Source organism: Rhagoletis pomonella, unplaced genomic scaffold (genome assembly GCF_013731165.1).
Source record: "Rhagoletis pomonella isolate Grant_MI unplaced genomic scaffold, Rhpom_1.0 Rhpom_scaffold_10534, whole genome shotgun sequence".
In the NCBI taxonomy this organism is placed as follows: Eukaryota; Metazoa; Arthropoda; class Insecta; order Diptera; family Tephritidae; genus Rhagoletis; species Rhagoletis pomonella.
The window spans coordinates 3,999-5,578 of record NW_023469058.1 but is presented as its reverse complement, the minus strand read 5'-3'; the positions used below and the strand labels follow the sequence as shown (position 1 = coordinate 5,578).

General features: G+C 36.3%; 1 protein-coding gene across 1 annotated transcript; it reads left to right on the top strand.

The window, feature by feature from the left end:
* The first annotated feature begins 477 nt into the window (after window positions 1-477).
* LOC118756488 (UDP-galactose transporter senju-like) lies at window positions 478-1,469 on the top strand. The gene has a single exon (XM_036491248.1). It carries the CDS (start codon window positions 709-711, stop codon window positions 1,141-1,143), a length of 435 nt encoding a protein of 144 aa, XP_036347141.1. The 5' UTR covers window positions 478-708; the 3' UTR covers window positions 1,144-1,469.
* Window positions 1,470-1,580: the final 111 nt, after the last annotated feature.

Below are 1,580 nucleotides of genomic sequence, written 5' to 3'. Positions count from 1 at the left end.
CAAATTCTTATAATTTCGTTTTTTTTTTAGTTTTTCTCGAAATATGTTAGTATGTAAAATATATAAAGATGTGCATATCAAATCAATTGCCTTTCCAACCATATCCACATTTTGAAATTCGGTACAATAGGTTTCGAAATATAAGCTTTTGAAAATATTGAAAATTCCACCTTTACCCTCCCCCTAGCACCGCCCTATTAATTTGCACACAAACAAAAATTACACCTTTCAAATCAGTAGAAAGGAGCTGACCACGCCCACTTTAAAGTTTTGTTTTATCTCAACGGCCGCTATACCGCATCTATGCCTCAAAACGAGTCTACGATACGAATGAGTGTAACATACAAAGAGTCAAATGAGTTAGTTGAATGAGCTGACTCCTTAAAGTGAGTTGGAGTCATTGAGTCATCTCCTATAAATTTGCTGAGTTACCCACCCTTACATCAATGCGCTAGGTATGGGTAACACTGCGGTTCGCCTCGCAATTGCGCTATCACCGTAGCCGGAGTTGCCGCGCCAGCACCAATATATGAAAAGCGCTAGCGCATTAACACCAGAAACACATGAGGCACACACACAATTCGCCTAAGTCTCAGTGCCGTACTCATACTGGCACAAACGATATTTTCGTGTCTTGCTGGTGTTTACAACGAATATTTGCTGAAGGACAAAGGTGCTGATGTCAACATATTTGTACAGAATGTCTTTATGTATGTCGATTCCATTATTTGCAATGCGCTAATATTGCTGATAAATGGTCAGTTGGCTGGCGCTTTCACAGCAGATAGCCTACGAGCTATTTGGCGATTTAATGTAATCATTATTATAGTAAACAATGCGGCCATCGGTATTGTTACCAGCTTCTTTTTGAAATATATGAATTCTATTGTGAAGACTTTTGCAAGCGCATTAGAGCTAATGTTTACAGCTGTACTTTGTTATTTTCTCTTCGCTATACCGATTTATATCAATACAGCGATGGCCATTGCAGTGGTATCATTTGCTATATATTTATACTCGCTAAGCCCTGTTGTGAATACAGGAAAAGTGCGTCCTTTGATCAGCCTGAACGAGGCATCGCAAGATAAGCGGAAGCTTCTTGACTCTGATGGCGAAACGGATCTGGAGATGGACATAGTGTAGCGTATACAGTGGTGAAGAGTACCACAACAGTACCATTAAAAACTAACTCACTCGCTCATGTAAAGATAATAATCAGTGCTAATACCTATAAATGTAGATTTTAATATAAAATTGTAAGGTATATGTAAGTTTTGCTTGAACATTGTATGTGTTGGCGTATGTTAGGACGAATAATATTAAAATAGCATCTTGGTTGTCATTATATAGGTAAAGCTTTATTTCACAAAACTTTAAGTTAAAAATTAAATCCACAAAAGGATAAAATTCATATTTGGTTCAAAATAATTTGTTAACCACTTTAATCTCATAAGCAGATCGCTGATTTGAGACTTATCCATACTAATCGTATTTGAAAGTATTTTTTATGAAAATAGGTTACAAGAATTATGTAGACTTATTAACTTAAATGACTAATAAATTACTGTCAAATAAGGCGC

What these genes read in the sequence shown, in the direction of transcription:
- LOC118756488 (XM_036491248.1), top strand. Translation starts at nt 709, where the DNA reads ATGTATGTCGATTCCATTATTTGCAATGCGCTAATATTGCTGATAAAT.